Source organism: Chiloscyllium plagiosum, unplaced genomic scaffold (genome assembly GCF_037043375.1).
Source record: "Chiloscyllium plagiosum isolate Xiang-an unplaced genomic scaffold, Cpla_swu_hap1 HiC_scaffold_9, whole genome shotgun sequence".
Classification (NCBI taxonomy): domain Eukaryota; kingdom Metazoa; phylum Chordata; class Chondrichthyes; order Orectolobiformes; family Hemiscylliidae; genus Chiloscyllium; species Chiloscyllium plagiosum.
Window position 1 is genome coordinate 40,306,408 of NW_028270147.1, and position 20,824 is coordinate 40,327,231.

The 20,824-nt window shown below is 40.6% G+C and overlaps 1 protein-coding gene across 3 annotated transcripts in view; it reads left to right on the top strand.

Moving 5' to 3' along the window:
* Positions 1–20,824, top strand: part of LOC122554297 (uncharacterized) — a 61,400-nt gene that overhangs the window by 1,669 nt on the left and 38,907 nt on the right. For 2 of the 3 annotated variants that reach the window (XM_087990565.1, XM_043699095.2), the window contains exons 2-4: positions 4,033–4,101; positions 13,281–13,314; positions 15,725–15,873. In XM_087990565.1, the coding sequence (XP_087846691.1) occupies positions 4,033–4,101; positions 13,281–13,314; positions 15,725–15,873 (252 nt within the window). Of the gene's footprint in view, positions 1–4,030; positions 4,102–13,280; positions 13,315–15,724; positions 15,874–20,824 lie in introns of those variants that run through there. The other variant, XM_087990566.1, reaches the window with a different exon arrangement.

Genomic DNA, 20,824 nt, shown 5'->3' on the forward strand with positions numbered 1-20,824 from the left:
GAGCTGCTGGCTGAAGCAGAATATGGGTCGATGCATTTTGAATAAATTAGTATATTAGAAACTGGATAACTTAAAGCCATCAAAGGTACCACTGAAGTAATTGCATCTGAAAGTGTCAATAGCATGGATTTGGTGTTTCAGAAGCTGTTTTAGAGTAAATCCAAACAAAAGTTGAAGAAATGGCAGTGAGTATTTAACTTCTGCTGCAATGGCTGTACAAAGTTTGTTGGTTGTGAATGGTTGGTCAGAGGAGTGCGATGGTGCTGCTCCTTTTAACAAGGTTATAGTGTCCTTGGCATTTTTTTTAAAAGAGAGGTCGTAAAAGACACAGATTCCGAAAAGTCTAAGTTGAAGAGTTTTAAGACTAATTTGATTATAGCTGATAGATATGGTCTCAGGCAATGGGCTTTCAAGTTTTTGGGGAAAAAAACACTTGTACTATGAAAGGGAAGTGGTCAGTTCTCTCAGCTCAGCTTTCCTCTGGCTTGGTTTGGTTTCAGTGCAGTAGTGTTTTGAAGCTGCTGAGAAGCAGGTCTATGCTGACCCTCTCTCCCTGACAGCTCTTCTGTAAGACCCTGTGTTTGATTTTACCTTTTGTGCCGAGGGATGTTTATGGGCATTGTTGCAAGTATTGAAACAGCGTTAAGTTGGGACAATCTGTTGGATTTTCGGATAGGTTTAAGTTATTCAGTATTCCATTTTCTTTTTTGTTTGTATTTCATTTGGTAATCTTGTAAATAAATTCTGTTTTGTTTAAAACTACATGGTGTGACCAACGGCATCCCTGCTGGAATATCTGCGTTTCACCTGCTTAAAACAACTAACAAAGTTAAGGTCTGGGCTACTTTCTTGAAATGTAGGGAGTCTGGTCTGGTCCATAAAAGAAGGAAAAGGAGGCAACTGTTAAATATTAAGACTTTTCATTCAAGTGATCAAGGCTCGGTCTTAGTTGCAATTTGAAATCATACAGCATTTTGACAGGATAAAATTGTTAGTCTGTTTGGAAGTCATAATGATTAAGTTGTTCTTGTTACTGGGAACATAATTAGTTTCTATTAATCAGACAGAAGACTGGGATAAATTCAAAATCCAGCAAAGGACAGCTAAAAAGATAATAAAGACAAAAAACACTGCGAGGAACATAAAAACTGTCATTAAGAGCTCCTTTAAATATATAAAAAGGAAGAGAGAGGTCAAATGAACATAGGCCCCTTAGAAAATGAATCTGAGAAAATGGCAAAGGAGGCAAATGGATATTTTGCATCAGTCTTTGCAGTGGAAGGTACTTCAAGCATTCCATCACAACTAAAGAATACAGGAAGGAAGGAAGTTGTCACCATCACTAAATAAATTATTTTAGACAAACTATTGGGACGAAAGGCAGATAAATCCCCTGGTCCTGAAGGCTTATATCTTAAGATCCTAAAAGAGATAGCTACAGAGATAGTGGGTGCATTGGTTGTAATTTTCCAAAAATCAATACACTCTGGACAAATATCAGAGGATTGAAAAACTGCTAATATGACATCCTTATTCAAAAAGTAGGAACTATAGGTCAATTAACTTGTAGGTAAAGTGTTGGAAGCAATTATTAAGGTAATAATAACAGAACTTTTGGAAAATCATCATAATCTAATCAGGTAGAGTTAGAATAAAAGGAAATACTGTTTTGAGGAAGTTCAGCTAGAATGGATAGAGGGTAACCAGTAGATGTGTTGTATTTAGACTTTCAGAATGCATTCAATGAAAGGTTAAATCATCAGATAAGAGCCCATTGTGTTGGAGGAGGTATATTGGCCTGGATAGAGAATTGGCCCATGGGCAAGAAGCAACCAGTGGGGAAAAGGGGTTCTTTTTCAGGTGGGGTGAGCTGTGACCATTGTGATCAATGCTGGGACTGTACCTGTTCACACTACATATTAATAAGTTGGAGGAAGGAAGTGAATTTGCAGATGACACAAAATAGGTGTATGGGTAGGTTGTGAGAGGGATACAAACAGTTTACAGAGAGATATTGATAGGTTAAGTGGGCAAAAAGTTTGCAAATGGAGTAGAATGTGGGAAAATGTGACACTGTTCAGTTTGGAAGAGAGCCAAAAGAACAGAATAATATTTAAATGGAGAAAATCTGCAGAAAACTGCAACACAAATGGACTTGGGGATACTTGTGCGCAAAATACATAAAGCTAGCACACAGTTGCAGTAGATAATCAGGAAGGCTAATCAAATGTTGGTCCTTTTATCAAAGGAGTTGGAGTAGTATAAGAGTAGGGAAATCTTACTGCAACTGTACCAAATGCTGAGGCCACATCTGATCTGAGTTAGTTTGGCCCCTTAATTGAAGGTGAGATTTAATTTCATTAGAGGCAATTCAGGGATGGTTTGTAAGATGATTCCCCAGATTGTCGTATAAGCAAAATCTAAAACAGGTGGGACTGTACTCATTGGAGTTTAGAAGAATGAGAGATTATCGAGAATCATACAGTGTGGCAGCAGGCCATTTGACCCATCAGGTCCACACCAACCCTCCAAAGAGCATCCCCCAACCTATCACCCTACGTTTCCCATGGTTAATCCATCTCGCCTGCACATCACTGGTTACTATGAACAATTTATCATGGCGAATCCACCAAACCTGCACATCTTTGGACGGTGGGAGGAAATCCACACACACATGGGAAAATGTGAAACTGCACTTAGACAGTCGCCCAAGGCTGGAATTGATCCCGGGTCCCTGGTGCTGTGAGGCACCAGTGCTAATCACTGAGCTACTGTTTTCCATTGAAACATAAAGGATTTTTAAGGGGTTTAATATTGAGAGGATGTTTTCCCATAAGAGGGCATAGTCTCAGAATAATGAGGCACCAATTTAAAACTAAGATGAAGTGGAATTTCCTTTCTGAGGTTGAGTGTCTTTCAAACTCCTTGCCACAGAGAGCTTTGTATATTTAAGGCTGAGAGAAAGCAATCAGTAGAGAAACCAAGAGTTGTGGGCAAAGGACAGAAAACTGGATGTGGGGAGTGTCAGATCAGCCATGATCCTATTGAATGGTCAAGCTGGCTCAAGGGGCCGAATTACCTCCACCTGTTGCTCGCTCTTATGGTCGAAATATGTGGCAGCTCTGCCACAAAATAAGTGGATGTCCAGTATCCAATCTAAACAAAACCTCCCCATTTTCTAGTTTAAAGAGCTTAAGTAAAAATTTAGCAAATGTAACTCTGTTTCTTTCAAGTGTCTGTTCTTCACCTGTTTATCTGACATTCAGTATTGGATGAGCCACAATGTCCTGCATATTAGTAAGAGAGAAGCAATTGTCATTGGCCCCATCACCAGCTCTATACTCCCTTGCCATTGACTCCATATCTCATCCTGGCTGTTTAAATATATTAGTTCAGCACTGCATTTGATCCAGATCTGAGATTTTGCTACTTTCACTTATGTAACATCACACAATCCTTCTCATGCCTGACCTCTCTTGGTCTCTGGCTCTCTCAAAGCATCGAATTTAAATTTCCCTTTTGAAACCCTTAATGAAGTTGACCCTCCATTTCTTTGTGATCTTCTCCAGTCCTGTAATTCTTTCAACTCTGCTTGGATATGTATTCCTCATTCCTTTCACGCTGTAATGTTGACCATGCTGGCAGGTGTCTAGGCTGTCTGGCATTCCCTCCCTTTGTGTTTCCATTTCCTTTATCTTTAAGACCCTCTTTAAGAACCGCCTCTTTGACAAAGCTTTCGGTCACCTTTTCTAATGTTTTCTTCTTTGGCTAGTGTGCATTCTTATCTGATTATGTTTCTATGTTACAGTTACTGCACAAGTAAATTATTATTTTGGCAAATATTTATATATTTGTGCAACTCCATTTAAAAACAAATAAAATTGATTTTTTTTCAAAATTCATGAAACATTATTTCACGATTTGAAACAAAAGCAAATTAATAAAAAAAATGAAGCCTTTTGATTTTTAAGCTGCCTGGTCATGTCTTTGAAGTTGCTGTTGACATAAACTGTGTTTACATTCCTGTAACAGAACATGAACTGGAACACTCAGCTAAATTCCATATTGAATGATACTGATTGCAATGTTGAAAAAATTAAGGTAAGTGTGTTATTCTGTTGAATTGTATGTTTTTCTTCCTTTTAGTTTATACTTCTCAACTGTATGGATGAATGAGAGGATCTTTCAGATTGTGTTACAAACAAACTCTCAAAATGTAGTCCAAGTTCAAAGTTCTTTCCAAGCCATTTTTAAATAAAATACAAGCTAAATTTTGGATTATATAAGTACCTGTGTTGTAAACAGTTGCACATTAATTTGTGACTTTCCTTTGCCAGTAATTGTATATAATCATGCATTTCACTATTTGAAGATTGACAATTTAAGTTCCATCTACAGTTTTGGATATAGCATTATAGATGTAATATTGACTAGTGTAAATCTCCAATATAGAATCACGAGAGGAGATCCAGGGAAGAGATAATGTAAGATTAAAATGAATATATTTTAGGAAGAATATTTTCAATCTATTCCATTGAATGTTTGAAAAAGTCAACCGATGCCCATGTGGCATCTAATTGTTAAACAGGCTCAGTGTTTTTGTCTCAACTACTCTACTATGAGATACATTGCAGGTGTTGATTGTTTTGTGAGATAATTGACACATTTTTAAAAAAAAATTGAGTGTATCACTGGCAGTATTAATTGTCCTTGAGAAGGTGGTGGTCTTAGAAATGGATTTCACGATTTTGACCCAATAGTAATATAAGATACAGTTCTGAGTCAAAATGGTGAAATTTGGAAGGGATTTGTCCTTCTAGATACAGAGATCATTAGTTTGAAAGGTACTGTCAAGGTGTTGTAGCAGGTTGTTGCAGAGAACCTTGTAGGTGGTACACCCCATTGCCCTGATGTGTAGCAGTGATAAATGGAATGCCAGTCGAGCTTTATTTTAGATTTATTTATTTGTTTATAAGTGTTGTTCCAGCTGCACTCCTCTAAACAATAGACAGTGGACATGCTTTGGGAGATGGATTGCTCACTGCAGAATTCCCTGCTCTTGCAGCCACCGTATTTATTGCATGAATACAGGCAAAGTAGTGTGGATGCTGGAAATCTGAAATAAAAACAGAATTCTGGAGAAACGCAGGAGATCTGTAGAGAGAGAAAGAGTTAACATTTCAAATCCAGTATGGCTCTTTTTCAAAACTGAAAGGGGTTGAAAAATGATGGTGTTTTATGTTTAACAAATACTTTTACTTTTTGTAATAGATACAACTCCGACCAGTGGAGAGTTTTCTTCCAGTTTCTCATTGACTTTAGTCTTGCTAGAGCTGCATGACACTGGGTGAAATGACGATGGAAAGTATAACTGGACAAACTGTTAGCTCCTTGAATGCTGCCTGAATTGCTGTGCTCTTCCAGCACCACTGATCCAGAAACTGTATAATGGACAGCCACTCCATCACTAACCATACTCTGCCCAGCAACAAAAGTGAAAATATCTTTGTGTAGGATGGTGCTGGGAATGGAAGGTTTGTGTTTAAAAATAGGCTGGAACTTTTTTTCAATGGAGCATGGGAGGTTGAGGGGTGACTATATAGAAGTTTATAAAATCATGAAGGCTATAGATAGAGTTAATAGAAAAATCTTTTCCCTAAGGTGGGGAAGTTCAAAACTAAGGCATTTTTCTAAGGTGAGAGGAGAAAGTTTTAAAAAGAACATGAGGAGCAACTTTCTTTTTTACACAGTGGTCTGCATATGGAATGAACTGCCAGTAGAAGTGGTGGTTGCTGGTACAGTCCCAACATTTAAAAGACATTTGATAAGTTCATGAATATTAAAGGCTTGGAGGGATATGGGCCAAAAGCCGTATGTGAAACTGGTTTAGTTTGGGAACATGGTTGGTATGGACTAGTTGGACTGAAGGGTCTGTTTCTGCGCTGTATGACTGTGAACAAGAACATTGTCATCTCAAAAACCACCTTTTTCATTATCATGCATAATCTATAAGATTCCTTCATTCTGTTATGAAGTTGAAGACGTGTACTGCATCTTTGAGACAGAATGCTGTTTTGAACTGAGAGATTACAAGCACCTGTGTATATGACTAGATGGCAGTCCCAGCGTATGGGAAAATTTAAAATATGTAATATTTGGCTATGAAATGGATACTTGAATTGATTGCTGTTTTGACAACAATTCAAATTTAAATTATGCCCTGGGATACTAAAATGCAATCGAGGTTGAATTTGTTATTTTGTCAACATTGAACCAATGAGATGATCCAATGTCAGGGATATAAAAATGCAGACTTTTGAAAATTGAAGAGTGAGCAGCTGCCATCGAGAGAGAAACACATGGAGATCTTGCTCTCCAACAAATTAGGAAACACTCTATCAAATGTATCTTTTCATATGAAACATACTCGCAGTAAAAAGAAAGAAGACGACCCAGAGAATTCAGCAGTTAGAAGAGTGAAGTCACAGAAGACGACAGTGGCTGTGTGGTTTTGAAATTAATTTGATGTAAGTTTGAATAAGTGTCTTATTGGAACAGCAAATTGTTATAGAGTTGGAGTCAGGTAATAAACAGTTAAGAGAAAAGGGAGTTTAGAGTTGTGAATAGTGTTATTTAATGTTCACTTTGAGTTTAAAAAAAAATCGATATTATTTTCTTTAAATAGTAGAATGTGGGAGTTCTCTGTCACTCATATTTTAACAGATTATCAGGCGAGGTGAGCTTTTCTGGGTGTTTGGTTTAATCAACAGAGGGGTTCACCCCTGTGTCATAACAATTCAGTTATCACCTTTTGAGGATGAAAGTCTCAGGTCCTGCCTGCACTCTAATGCGAGGAATAAACCTTGTTCTTTTATGTCAGGTTACTGTACTTGCCTACTAGATACCACTAAATACATTAGAAAAATGTCTGTGTCCATTCGAATGTAAAGTTATTTTTATTAATTTGGTAAGTTTTAACTGTAGACAAATGCCTTCTTTGACAGTGAAAACTGACTTTTACAAATGAGTCTCATTTCTTTAAAATTTAAAAGATTTTAATTATCTTCATGAAGATCTAAAAATAGACTTCTTTCCTTTTCTCTTTACACCTGCTTTATCATTGTTTTCAATTTTACTTCTTATATATTAAATTGAATATTCTAATGAATGCTTCCTGTTTCAAATTTTGTCTACCTCAGTAAAAATCCTTCAGTCTAATAGGGTGAAGAGGCCCCACTTTGCTTTTTGTGTTCACACAGATTTCAGAACTCAGTTGAGAATACTTCATTATATCAGACTCCACATATATATAAACATATATAGAAAAATATAAAATGTTTAAAAATCTAAACTAGCTATTTAACTAACTAAATAAATAACCAACAACAAACAAAAGCCCAGCCAAACAAAACACTCATACACTCACAGTTCCTCCTCCCTGGCTATTGGACTCGTGAAACACAATTGTTATGGTTATATAAAAGCCCTTGTTAGTGTGTCCAGGTATTCCAAAAAGGCTGCCATGACTTGTAAAAATTCTCAGATTTGTGGTGTACCATATCTGTGAGAAAATCCAGGGGAATATGCTCCATAACAATCTTCCGCCAACCCGACAGGCCTGGGGATTTTTTGGATATCCAACTTCGCAAGATATTCATTCTTGCACAGAATGTGAGCATATTGAAAAGCTTTTTTTCTTATGCACGTCTGCAGGAAATACAGTGGATAGGCCCAAAGGAGAGAGAGAGAGAGAGGGGGTCCTTCTCCACCCTTACACCCAAAATCTTCTCCATTGCTTGAAGCCTATTGCAAGACCAAAGACAATGGGTAAGGGTGCCCGTGCAGAGCTTGCACTTGGGACATGCTGAAGATACCCCTGGTTTAACTTTTGACAAACAGTCTGGAGCCAAGTGGACCGTATGGAGAATCTTCAACTGTAAAGCATGCTCCTATTGGAAATTAATATCTTCCTTCCATTCTCCCAAATATCCTCCCATGCCTCTGAGGAAGCTTCAACACCCAACTCTCTTTCCCACATCTTGCAGAGTTGATCAGACTCCTCTGAGGTGGCACCTCCCAACTGATGATATAAAGTACTGACAGAGAGTATACTCTTAGCCCTTAGCACCCCCCTCTCTATGTCAGATTTGCAGGGATCAGTCAAAAGTGTGGTCTTTTTTTTTAATAAAATCCCTAACTTGAAAAAAACAAAAGGCATCTCTATTAGATAACTTGTACTTCTGTACTAACTGAGCGAAGGACATCATTACGTCTCCCTCAAATAAATCACCCATGCAAGACACACCCCTAACTGCCCAACGTTTAAATCCTGAATCGATCAGACCCGGTTGAAAACCCGGCATATCCACAAAGCTGTTTTGCCAATATTGCCTTCCTTCTGCCGAATTGTCCTCCATGCTTTAACAGTATTGACGATTATTGGGTTATGGCAACATTCCCTAACTGTCCTCATCTTGTCCAAAAACAGCAAACTGGTAAGGGGGCACCTTGCCTGGGAGGCTTCGATATCTAGCCATATTGAAAGAGGATCCCCACAAACCCAATCACTCACGTAGGATAAAAGCGAGCTTAATTGGTAATTTGTAATGTCTGGAAGGTCCACTCCCCTCAATCTGTGGGGCAACTGCATTTTGGCTAATTTAATGAGGGGCCGGTTACAATGTTAAATAAAGGAGCTGAACCAGTAGTTCAGTCTCCTGAGTGTTTGTTTATTGAAAATCAGGGGGAGCATCCGTATAGGGTATAGCACCTAGGGAGAATATTCATCTTAAGCGCTATCTGACCAACCACGAGACTGGAAGTGTCTCCAATCTTTGAAGATCTTGTTTAATTTTTCCAAATAATTGAGTAAAATTGACTTTAAATGGCCAATCCAGAACTGGAGTAATGAATATGCCCAAATACACTAAACCCCTCCTGTGACCACCTAAATGGGAATCTATAGTCGCCCTCAAGAGCCAGCTCCTTCGTAAGACCACCCATAGGCATAGCCTCTGATTTAGCAAAATTAATCTTATATCCTGAAAAAACACCAAACACATGAATGCATTGTATCAGGCGAGGCACTGAAACTGCTGGATTTGTCAAAAAAATTAGGACATTATCTGCATACAATGAGATCTTATGTAGTTTTGATCCCACTTCTGGAGCTGATATATTGGGATCCCCACGAATGGCATCCACCAATGGTTCAATCACCAACGTAAAAAGCAATGGTGAAAGGGGGCAGTCCTGCCAGCTGCTTCAAAAAATATTAAAATTGCTTGATCATACCCCATTGGTGATGACCGCCACGACAGGTACACCGTAGAGAACCTTTATCAATCTTATGAAGATTTCACCCAAATCAAACCGCTCGAGAGTACAGAAAAAGTACGGCCACTCAACTCGGTCAAATGCCTTCACTGCATCTAAAGAAATCACCAATCCCTCTATTGACTGCTGTTGGCATACTTGAATTACGTTAAGCAGCCTCCTAACATTATTGGAGGATCTGCGACCATTTATAAAGCGCGCCTGATCCTCTTTAATAATAAAGGTAACACAGTCTCCAGCTATAATGCAAGAGGGGACTTTAAAGTCCACATTTAAGAGCGAGATGGGCCTGTAGGAAGCACAGTCTTCTGGCTCCTTCCCTTTTTTTAAGGATAAGTGAAATATTGGACTCTGAGATGGTGGGAGACAATCATGACTGTATGAATCATTAAACATATTCAGCATCGGACCTGACAGTATACTTATAAATTCCTTATAGGATTCATTGGGAAGTCTGCCAGGACCGGGCGCCTTTCCACTCTGAAGCTGCCTCACAGCTTCCTGCACTTCTTGCTCTGATAATGGGGCATTGAGAAAGGACTGTTATTCGGGAGTCACACCCGGGAGCTTCAGATCTTGTGGGCGGCACGGTGGCACAGTGGTTAGCACTGCTGCCTCACAGCGCCTGAGACCCGGGTTCAATTCCCGCCTCAGGCGACTGACTGTGTGGAGTTTGCACGTTCTCCCCGTGTCTGCGTGGGTTTCCTCCGGGTGCTCCGGTTTCCTCCCACAGTCCAAAAGATGTGCAGGGTCAGGTGAATTGGCCATGCTAAATTGCCCGTAGTGTTAGGTAAGGGGTAAATGTAGGGGTATGGGTGGGTTTCGCTTCAGCGGGTCGGTGTGGACTTGTTGGGCCGAAGGGCCTGTTTCCACACTGTAATGTAATCTAATCTAATCTAATGTAATCTAATCTAATCTCTTTAAAAAAAGGATTCCATTTTGGCCTGCCCTTCCTCACAACCCTCAGATTGGTATAACTTAGAGTAAAATCTCTGGAATGCCACATTAATCTTTTTAGAATCAGATATTAGGTTCCCAGACCCCTCCCTAATCGCCGTAATGGTTTGTGGGGCACTCCTGTTTCTGGCAAGGTATGCTAAGTATTTGCTTGGCTTGTCACCATGCTCGTATAACCTTTGCTTTGCAAAAGCCAGCTCCTTCTTTGCATCTGCGTGAGCACGGAATTTAGTGCAGACTGCAGCGCTGTAATCCTCTGTAGTTTGACCAACGAGGGACTGTCAAAGTAGGCCTTCTCAGCTGCCTTCAACCGTGCTTCAAGGAGATGTTGCTGCTCACCCTCCTGCTGCTTCCTACTGGTGGAATATGAAATAACTAACCCCCTAGCATAGGCTTTGGCAGTTTCCCAGAGAACGGATGAGCTATCAACTGAGCCTATGTTGATGTCCAGGAACATTCCCTAGAGAAATACTCCACAAACTTACTATCCCATGAGAATAAAGGGATCCATTCGCCAGTACCTTGAACCCACTGTAACGTCCTTAATCTTAACCATAAGGTACACTGGAGCATGATCAGAGATGGTAGTGTTACCAAACGTACAAGATGCCACCACATCCAGAGTTACCGCAGGGGTCAGAAAAAAATCAATCCTCATGTGACATCTGTGCGGATTGGAGAAAAACGTGAAATCTCTACCTGTAGGGTGGCAATGCCTCCAGACGTCCATCAACCATAATTCTCCTCACAGACCCACTAACTGTTTAGTTTGTACAGAGGGTATTGAGGGACCTTTGGGCAACCTATCTACTGTGGGGTCCATGAGACAGTTAAAATCTCCCCCTATAATGATGTGCCGGGACTCAAGACTTATCAGTTTAGAAAAAGCATCTACCAAATATTTAACGGGATGAGCTGGGGGTCAATAAGCATTTAAAACATCGTGTTCTTCCCCATTTATCAAGGCTTCCATAATTACAAACTTCCCGTATGTGTCTTTAGCACATTCCAACAATTTAAATGGGAGATTTTTCCTAACCAATATAGCCACTCCCCTACTTCTGGTATTAAATGATGAAAAATAAACACGGTCAAAGTCATTCTGCTGTAATTTCAGATGCTCCTTATCATCCAAATGTAACAAAGCATTATCCACCTTTTTAAGACTCAAGAGTACCTTCTTCCTCTTAATTGGTGAGTGACTTCCTTTGATATTCCAGGTACACCATTTAATCAAATCATTAGCCATCATCTTCTGCAATTACATTTAAATTCCAGAGAGGAGGAACCCGAACCACAAACTGCTGAGCCTTAGTGTCACATGATCCACCAAATAGAAAAACTACATAAACTAAAACCACTACATTTAACAAACCTACAAAATTATTAAAAATTAAAAACAACAAAAACCAGAAAACAAACCAACATATAACGCGCCAACAGTGCTGAGTAGGAGAACTCAACCCCTGCCCAGAGGGGGCAACTACCCATCCCGAACTGCCCATAAGTAGGCATCTAACCATCTCAACCACCTTCACTTCTCCCAGCTAGAGCCGCACCGCAAACACAAGCTGAAAATAATAAACACCCCATAGAATATCGATATGAATAAAAAAAATTCTTATTAAAAAAAAAGGGGGAAATAGATACCTCACCTATCCTTTAGTATATCCTAACTTAGAAGTTGAAAATGTATATCTTAATCACTGCCAGACATAGTTTAAACCAAATTATCAATAGAGGAAAAAGAAATAAAGCTCCAACTGGACTTCCTCCATGTCTTTTACAGAATGATAAACACACACCCAAAGAACACTATTTATACATACTACAATTGTTCAAATTAGCTTAGTTTGTTCACAAAGTCTGTTGCCTTCTCCGATGTGTCAAAGAAATGCAAGGATCCATCTAAGGTGATCCGAAGCACTGCCGCATTTCTCAGGGAGTACTGAATCCCAAGCTCCCTTGGTCTTCTCTTGACACCATTGTAAGATTTTCACTTCTGGATCACTGCCGCTGAAAAGTCCTGAAAAAACATGACCTTAGAGCCACTGTAAATTAGGGCCTTCAGATTCTTCTCCTGGAGTCTGGAAGCCTCCATGACTCTCTCCTTATCCCGGTAATGATGGAACCACACCAGGAGAGGACGAGGATGTTCACCCAGACCCGATCTCCGCACTGCAACCCGGTGAGCCCTCTATCTTCAATGCTCTCATGCCAGCCTTGAAGTCAAGGAATTTCGGAAGCCAATCTTCAACAAATTCTGCAGGCCACTCACCTTCCTTACTCTCAGGCAGACCGATGATCCGAATGTTTTTTCTCCTGCCCCTGTTTTCAAGATCATCCACTTGGTCACGCAAATTACGAACCTGCGTCTTCAGGGCTTTGATCTCATCCTTGAATGAACTGGCATCAGCTTTCACCACTGTGACCCTGTGCTCCACCTCACATGTCCTCTTCTCCAGGTCTCCCAGATGCTGCTCATGCTTCTGTAGCATGAGAGAGACTGGAGCCAGCTTTACTTCAATCTGTTTCCCCAACATCTCACGAGATTTCGAGAACTGGTTAACCAGGTCCTGGAGAATAATTGGATCCGAGGCTGCTGCAGGCTGAACTGCAGACCCGGCTTCAGATGCTTCTCCTCCCTTTTTCGGCATTTCTGGACAGCTGAAAATACAGGTAAATTAATTTTTAGACATTTCTTGGGACTCCACGATCTTTCTGGAGTCCCAAGAAATCCTGATGACCTGGGTTGGGCAGGTTAAAGGACTGTCCTATTCCTGCTGCGATGTGAACCTCTGCAGTGTGATCTTCTCAGATCGCCACCATCTTCGATCCCCCGGCAGCTGCAATCTTAAAGAACAGTGAGCACTGCTCTTTTGACTACTGACTGAAAAATCCATGCTTCTGCTATTTGAAATGTTATTACTGTTGAATATTTATAAACTGTACTGACAATTAATGTGAATACTTTTCTTTCTTTACAGAAAAGATTGAACACAACAGGTTATTATGCTAAAGGTACTGCTTTAATGTAATAGCTGAATGTTTATTTGTGATTTAAATCTAAATACTCTTTACTAATCTTACTGTTTCAATTTTTTCCCATTCTAAGCTATATCATTATAAATCAAACTCTGACTTTCTCATGAGCATTTTCTGCATAGAACAAAGCATATGTGTGCTGACAAGAAGACATTTTCTTTCTTATTCTGTGGAGAAAGTTGCACAAAGTAGAATATTATGCCATCTGAGAGAAATTAGCACAGATGTGCTGAGAAATAAGTGATTCATTTGGTGTAATCATCTTTAAAAAATGATAAACATGGCAAAATTCCTGATCTTGTTCCAGGATTTCCAGTTTTCAGATTTGCTGTTTAAGAGTTTCTACAAGATGGCTTTTTGGAGCAGCTTGTAGTGGAGCCCACTCGGGAACAGGAAATACTGGATTTAGTGTTGTGCAAAGAGACAGACTTGATAAGGGAGCTTCAGATAAAGAAACCCTTAGGAGGCAGTGATCATAATATAATTGAATTTACTCTGCTATTTGAGAAGGAGAAGATAGAATCAGAGGATGCGGTATTACAGCTGAATAAAGGCAACTACAGAGGCATGAGGGAAGAGCTGTGTAGAATTGACTGGGAGAGGAGCCTAGCAGGAAAGACAGTGGAGCTGAGTATGGTGGCCATCATCAAGGAAAAGATGCTAGAAAAGCTGAATGGCTTGAAAGTGGATAAATCACCTGGACCAGATGGACTACACCCTAGAGTTCTAAGAGAGATAGCTCAAGAGATAGTGAAGATATTAGTGGTGATCTTTTAGAAATTGCTAGAATCAGGAAGGGTCTCAGAAAGATTAGAAAATTGCCAATGTGACACCTCTGTTTAAGCAGGAAGTACAGCAAAAGAGGTCAAACTCTAGTCCAATTTAGCCTAACCTCGGTCGTAGGTAAGATCCTGGAATCCATTGTGAAGGATGAGATTTCTAAATACTTGAAGTATATGGTAAAATTGGGCAAAAACAGCATGGTTTCATCAAGGGGAATTCAGGCCTGAGAAATCTTCTAGAATTCTTTGAGGAAGTAATGAGCAGGTAATACCAAGAAGAGCTGACGGATGTTACCTACCTGGACTTCGAGAAGGCCTTTGACAAGGTGCCGCACAGGAGACTGCAGAGTAAGATAATGGCCCATGATATTAGAGGCAAGGTGCTAGCATGGATAGAAGCTTGGCTGTCTAGCAGAAAGCAGAGAGTGAGAATAAAAGGGTTCTTCTCAGGATGGTAGCCAGTGGTGTTCCGCAAGGGCCAGTGTTGGGACCACAACTTTTCACTTTATACGTTATTGATCTAGATGAGGGAACTGAGGGCATTCTGGCCAAGTTTGCAGATGATGCAAAGATAGGTAGAGGGGCAGGTAACGTTGAGGAGACAGGCAGGCTGCAGAAGGATTTGGACAGTTGTGGGCAAAGAAGTGGCAGATGGAATACAACATGGGAAAATGTGAGGTCATGCACTTTTGGTACGAACAATAGGGGATGAACTATTTTCCAAATGGGGAGAAAATTCAGAAGTCTGAAGTGCAAAGAGACTGGGAGTTCTAGTCCAGGATATTCTCATTGCAGATTGAGTCAATAGTTAGGAAGGGAAATGCAATGATAGCATTTATTTTGAGAGGACTTGAATATAAAAGCAGGGATGTACTTCTGAGGCTCTATAAGGCTCTGGTCAGACACATTTGGAGTATTGTGCGCAGTTTTGGGCCCCATACCACAGGAAGGATGTACTGGTTCTGAGGCATGTTCAGAGGACGGTCACGAGAATGGTCCCAGGAATGAAAACCTTAACATATGAAGAACATTTGAGAACTCAGGGTCTATACTCGATAGAGTTTAGAAAGATGAGAGGAGATCTACTTGAAACATACAGAACATTGAATAGCCTGAACAGAGTAGATGTTAGGAAGATGTTTCCATTGGTAGGAGAGATCATAGGACATAGCCTTATAATAAAGGGAACACCTTTTAGAACAGAGATAAGGAGAAATGTCTTCAGCCAGAGACTGTTGGATCTATGGAATTCATTGCCAGAGAAGGCTGTGGAGTCCAGGTCATTGAGTATATTTAAGACTGAGATAGATAGGTTCTTGAGTGTCAAGGAGATCAAGGGTTATGGGAAGAAGGCAGGAGAATGGGGTTGAGAAACTTATCAGCCATGATTGAATGGTGGAGCAGACTCAAAGGACTGAATGGCCTAATTTCTGCTCCTGGGTCTTATGGTGTAGGCTGGTTGAGTTCACAAACCATGCTGTTTTCCAAACATTGCAGGGATATGCATGGCTTACTTGTCTTCAATTTTCTGTAATCACCAAAATATGCAACTCTCTCAGCCGATTAGTTTTATTATTTTATGTCTTTTTTTTTATTTCTTGTAGTTGGCTCAATTGATAAAATGGAACATGTTCGGTTCAGTGATCCTATATCAGTTGCAACAGAACCCTCTTCCTATTCAGATATGTTAAGCTATAAATTACCTAAAGAAGAATTAATGGGTATCTACAGACAGCTCCAATCCCAAGGAAAGGTAAGTATGAAAAAAATAAATGTAAAAACACATTTTATATTGTGCATGAATTCTATTTTCATTCTTGTCTGGAGTCGAAAAATATGGTCTTGTGATGTAGTAGTAGTAATGGCCCTGCCTTAGGCAAGAAGGTTCAAGTCCCACATCAAGATGGCCACAAAGGTGTCATAAAATGCCCAAACAGGTTGGTAATTTGCAAGTTTTGAGAAGATTTGTAGCTCAGGTTGAAGTTCTAGATGTAAGTTTGCTCGCTGAGCTGGAAGGTTCATTTTCAGATGTGTCGTCACCATACTAGGTAACATCAGTGAGTTTTTAGCTATTTTAAACCAAAGACATTACATTGAGAAAGCTAATGCACTACTTGCAGATACTGACACTTCCCAACAAGTGGCAATAGACCCAATCCCACAATTAGAGAACCGAATCTCAACTGAATCAAAAAACTTCAGAAATCTGGAGAACTAAATAAGACAGACTTCCAAAAAAAGGAAACCAGACAGATCCAACACACCATGCTTCTACAGATTCCCCAAAATTCACATACCAGGAGCCCCCCCCCTCAGAGCCATAGTCTCGCTACTTGGAACACCAATGTACAGCTTAGCCAAGGAGATACACTAAAGACTAAAACACTTAGTAGAAGACTCGCACCACTCCATTCATTCCATCCAAGTATTCCTGAATACCATCAAAGACCTCAAGATAGAAGACAATGAAATATGGTCTCCTTTGACGAACAGCCCTGTTCACATCCATCAATATCAACCTGGCCAAGGAAACAGTGATTACACTATTAGAAGAACCAAAGACACATACACCAAACACCACCAACTTCTTCAGCAAGGACAACATCATCAAGCTAGTGGACCTATGCTTTACCACTCACTTCACTTTCAATAACAAAACCTACAGACAAGCTAACAGAACACCCATGGGATCTCTGATATCAGAATTCTTAGCAGAGGCAGTAATGCAGAGACTCGAACAAAAAGCTCTGCCAACTGTCCAACCCAGACTGGGTCTGATACGTGGATGGCATGTTTGTTATCACTAAACGAAACAAATTAGAGGAAACCTTCAAGACCATCAATAATATTCCTTATTGGCATAAAATTCACTAAAGAGATGGAAAACAACAAAAAAAACTCCATTCCTAGATGTCATAGTAGGGCGAACAGCCAATGGGGAACTTCAAACCAGTGTCTACAGGAAAACAATACATACGGACCAAATACTGAACTACAGAAGCAATCGTCCCAACCCTCACAAACGAAGATGCATTAGAACATTTTTTCAACAAGCCAACATACATTGCGGCACAGAGGAACAATGGAGAGCAGAGGAAAATCACCTATACAGCTTATTCAAAGAAAACGGCTATCAATGAACATAGTCCGCCGATTTCTCAGCAACAAACACAAAAAGGCAGACAAAATGCACCCAGAAACCCTAGCCACTCTTCCTTACATCAAAGACATCTCAGAAATGACTACCAGACTACTCAGACCTCTTGGCATCATGACAGCCCACAAACCCACCAACACACTAGAATAGCAGCTAGTGAACTTGAAAGACCCCATACAGACAACATGCAAAACTTATGTCATTTACAAAATACCTTGCAAGAACTGTAACAAACACTACATTGGACAAACAGGCAGAAAACTAGCCACCAGGATACATGAACATCAACTAGCCACAAAAAGACATGACCCACTCTCACTAATATCCTTACATATGGATGGTGAATGACACCACTTCGACACATTCATCCTTGGGCAAGCAAAACAGAGACACGTACAAGATTCTTAGAAGCATGGCATTCCAACTGGTGCTGTATTAACAAATACGTTGACTTTGACCCCATTTACCATCCTCTGAGAAAAAGAACAGGAAATGACATCACCAACCTAAAGAAACCCACGCACACAAATAGAAAGCGGGTCACTAACACCAGTGCTTCACCAGAGGCTCGTTGATGATGTTACCTAGTATGGTGAGGAAACGTCTGAAAATGGACCTTCCAGCTCAGCGAGCAAACTTGCATCCAGGTTGGTAATTTATTTAGGAAAAACCTTCACTGACACATTCTTGGGATTTTGCCGAACTGTGGTAACTTGGGAATCCTTTAAAAATGATGGACGTGGCAAAATTCCAAAATTGCTGACCCTATTCCAGGATTTCCAATTTTCAGATTTGCAGGCTGGGTGAGTTCACAAGCCATCAGGCTGTACTTCAGACATTGCAGGGATAGGCATGTCCTACACGTCTTCAATTTTTTTGGAGTCAGGCCAGCTTTTTAAAGAATTATGATCCATGGCATCTTGGGTTTGTCGTTAACCGTGGTCTACAGAGAGAAATTGTTTGAGAGTTAGGTGCAAAAGGTCCTCCTCATGCCCCATGATACCAGGCAATGCTTCCTCACTCATAGTCCCATGGCCTTTCAATTCCCTTACCAAACTGTGGCACTTGCCCAGCTCTTTATGGCCTCTCAAGTCCCCTGTGCCAGACTATGCCCAACAAATATAATTCATATCTCTATGACAAACTGTGGCATTAACCCCTTTCCCTATTAACTATTCATATCTCCTAGGCCAAGTTTTGGCACCAAGTCCCATAGTGTCTCATGTCTGCCCTCATGCCAAGGAATAAGATGTCCAGGTTCATTCATTTATAATACGTTCTAAACCCATGACCACAACCGTACACAAGGACAGCAGATGCATGGGGTGCACCACCCACAAGTTGCCCTCCAAGGTACACGCCATCCTAGCCAGTAAGTATATCACTTCCCAACAGCATTATAGCACATGGACTGAAACAATTCAAGTAGGTGATTTACCAGGTAAAAATGAGGTAAAAACCTCCTGCCGAGGATATGGAGGTGCTGGGCCTCCTCCACCGCCGCTCCCTCACCACCAGACGCCTGGAGGAAGAACGCCTCATCTTCCGCCTCGGAACACTTCAACCCCAGGGCATCAATGTGGATTTCAACAGTTTCCTCATTTCCCCTTCCCCCACCTCATCCTAGCTTCTAACCTCCCGCAACTCGATCCCCTGACCTGTCCGGACTTGTCCGACCTGCCCAGCTCCTTTTCCACCTATCTACTCCACCCTCTCCTCCCTGACCTATCACCTTCATCTCCTTCCCCACTGACCTATTGTACTCTATGCCACTCTCTCCCCACCCCCACCCTCCTCTAGCTTATCTCTCCACGCTTCAGGCTCTCTGCCTTTATTCCTGATGAAGGGCTTTTGCCCGAAACGTCGATTTTGCCTATCCTCGGATGCTGCCTGAATTGCTGTGCTCTTCCAGCACCACTGATCCAGAAGTAGGTGATTTACCACCACATTCTCAAGGGAGTTGAGAAATGGGAAGTAAATTTGCCTCCTGACTTGTTCGCAACCTGTAAAAGAAATAAATTCACACCGTTCAGATGTAAAGAACCCTATAGTTATACTAAAATCAGAGCATGCTACTTAAATGGTGACAGATTGGAAAATGTTGATATACACAGGGACTTGGGTGTCTTTCTACACCCATCACTAAAGCAAGCATGCTGATGCTGCTGTGTAGTTAGGAAGGCATAGGGTAGATATTTTTAATCAACCTGTTCAAACATGTTAAAAACACCTCTGGAACAGGTAGGACTTAACTCAGGCTTATGGTTCACCACTGCATCGCAAGAACCATTCATATGTTGGCATTCAATGCAGCAGAGTTTGAATACAGGGAGCAAGGACATCCTTCTGCAGCTGTATTGGACCTTAAGTCCACAACTGGAGAATTGTGTACAATTTTGGTCTGCACGTCTAAGCAAAGATAAACTTGACATGTTGGAATGCAGTGATGGTTCACCAGACTGATTCCTGTGATGGCAGATTTATCATATGATGAGAGATTAGGTTAATTGGGTCTGTAGTCACTGGAATTAAGAATGAGAGGATCTGATTGAAATATAAAATTCTGACAGGGTCAGACAGATTGGATGCAAGCATGATGGTTCCCTTGGTTCAGGTTACAGAATAAGGAATCACAATCTCTGGCCAGAGCAGACTATTTCACACTGAGATGCAGAGAGGTTTCTTCACTTGAGGGTGATAAATTTGTGGAATTCTCTAAAGCAGAAGGTTGTGGAGATCAAGTCACTGAATATGTTTAAGAAATAAATAGGTATATAGATAGAGTGCAGGGGCAATGCATACAGCTGAAGAACCTGCCATGTTCATGTTGAGCGGTAGAGCAGATTTGGTGTTCTGGATGGTTATGCCTGTACCTATTTTCTGTTTCCTAATAAAAATAAAATTTAAAAAACATTTCTGAAGAAAAAGGAAAGGGATTGCTTTTACTTTTTACACGTAAATAGATGTATTAAGCATTCAAATACTTTCAGAATTGAAAGTACCTGAAACCACCTTGTGTAAATAAGCATTATACAATTATTATAGATCTGAGGTACAGGTCAGTCAATTGTTTAATGATTTCCCTGGGGTTCAGCTATTTTAATAGTTTTACTGGATTTCTGGGCTCTCAGCCAAACTTTATGTAGGGGTGAGAAGGCCTTGCAGTTTTCATTGTCACTGGATGTCATGGAAATTAAATCGACTCGACTGAAATGCTAGCAAGAGCAAAGAAAAAGTTTATTTTGAAACTGCAGGGTTGACCCATTACATTTGGCAAAACGCCTCATGTAAGGGGTGCCTAACGACTTTCACATACTCTCTTTATTCTAAACTTGGCTTAACCTTATCACACCTCAAGGCCAAGAGCTTGGAATATTCAAGCTTCTTTCCACATATGGAGTTGTTTTTCTCATTCCTTGACTGCTGATATGGTTTAGATCATATAGTTTAGATCAGAGTGTTGCCGGAAAAGCACAGCAGGTCAGGCAGCATCCGAGGAGCAGGAAAATCGACGTTTTGGGCAAAAGCCCTTCATCAGGAATGATAT